Below are 1,766 nucleotides of genomic sequence, written 5' to 3' on the forward strand. Positions count from 1 at the left end.
TTTTTTTTTTTTTTTTGAGACTAAGTCTCGCGCTCTGTTGCCAGGCTAGAGTGCCGTGGCGTCAGCCTAGCTCACAGCAACCTCAAACCCCTGGGCTCAAGCAATCCTCCTGCCTCAGCCTCCTGAGTCTCCCAAGTAGCTGGGACTATAGGCATGGGCTACCACGTCTGGCTAATTTTTTCTATTTTTAGTAGAGACAGGGTCTCACTCTTGCTCATACTGGTCTCGAACTCCTGAGCTCAAGCGATCCTCCCACCTTGGCCTCCCAAAGTGCTAGGATTACCGGCATGAGCCACCTTGCCCGGCCTCAATAAATGTTAATATTTAATATATAAAATTTCAAAGTCAGTTTTATTAGGTTAAAATCAAAATAGTAACAATAAATTAAAAGAATTAAAAATGTGACCTGTGGTTACTTAATACTCTCCAATATTTTTCTCTTTTTGATAACGTTTATCATGGCAACTAGCTTTCCAAAAATGTCAAGTCATTCAGGTCAAATATGAGAATCATCTACTAACCTAAAGGACATTAATTTCATTCTTTCATAAAGTAAGTAAAATAGAGTGTTGCAAGGAAAACTTTAATTTTTTGTGAGAGTCTGGGAAGAGAAAACTGGTACAAGCTCACTTAGCTTTTCCTATGATTCAGGATTTGGGAACTATCACCACTTGCAAACATATGCTAGTCTTAACATTTTTAAAGTTCGTAATCTCAAAGTTTAGAAACAACACAAATATAATAGGTCAATATTAATTTAAGGCAGAAGTCCTCAAGTTTTCAATGTATAATAATACATTAAACTACTATATCCTTTGTTGAAAGAAAGCTTAAATCATCTCTCGTTAAAATTTGAGAATTAAAGAGAATAAAAAGGTAAAAACAAAAACCCTCACTTACTTCTGCAAAAGTGAATTTTTGAACTTTTCAGCATTCAATTCTATTCTTAATTGTTCTGCACTCTTTCTAGAAGCAGATAGCAATACTGAATGCTTTACCAGTGCCATTGCTGAAGGTCTTCTCTCTGGATCTGGATGAATCATAACCTTAAAAGAGAAGGAAAATTAAGGTAAAGACAGGCAATTTAGTAAAATACTGAACCATGTCAATAAAGTGCCTCGTATATAAAATGCTCACTTTTAGCAACTCTGTAAATTCTTGAGAAAGCACTTGTGGTATCCGAGGTAATCTACCCTGTCTGATTTCATGCCATTGGTCTCCGTTTCTGGGAAGAGGTTCGGCACCAGCAGCACAGACCACTGTGAGGGCAAGGGCAAAAATATCTGCTTTTGGTAGATGGTTATAATTCTGTAAAATTAAAAAAAAAATTTTTTTAAGGGAATGTAAAACCAGTCAAAATAAAATAAGATTCTACTTCAGTGATGATTTAAATGAGAAACAGAACTAAATTAAAATGTTCAATGCTACATTCAGGTTTAGGAACTATTCAAAGAATAGGCTGCTAAATTTGGAGAGATTTCTTTATTTTTCAAATTACAAAGTGTATGTACTCTCAGGCGGAAAATTTAAATACATATCTAAAACAAAATGCCTCTTCTTTTTCACTAGCCCAATTCAACTCTCAAAAGAAACTCCTCTCCCTCTAAGGATTCATATGCAAACACAAAATCACTTGTCGCACATGGACAGGTTACAATTATAATAAAGCAGACAAATGTATATATAAAAAGGGTAAGGGGACCATATAATTACACTTTATATATTGTTCTACTTATTCTATTTTCATTCAAAACTCTTTTTTTTTT

At 34.7% G+C, this 1,766-nt stretch overlaps 1 protein-coding gene across 1 annotated transcript in view; it reads right to left on the reverse strand.

The window, feature by feature from the left end:
* WEE1 (WEE1 G2 checkpoint kinase) overlaps nt 1-1,766 on the reverse strand; it is a 40,995-nt gene that overhangs the window by 21,841 nt on the left and 17,388 nt on the right. Inside the window, 3 exon segments of the mRNA XM_012654181.1 lie at nt 631-640; nt 897-1,046; nt 1,138-1,308. Coding sequence (XP_012509635.1) covers nt 631-640; nt 897-1,046; nt 1,138-1,308 — 331 coding nt within the window.

The sequence above is a fragment of the Propithecus coquereli genome, unplaced genomic scaffold (assembly GCF_000956105.1).
Source record: "Propithecus coquereli isolate 6110/MARCELLA unplaced genomic scaffold, Pcoq_1.0 Scaffold44, whole genome shotgun sequence".
Classification (NCBI taxonomy): Eukaryota; Metazoa; Chordata; class Mammalia; order Primates; family Indriidae; genus Propithecus; species Propithecus coquereli.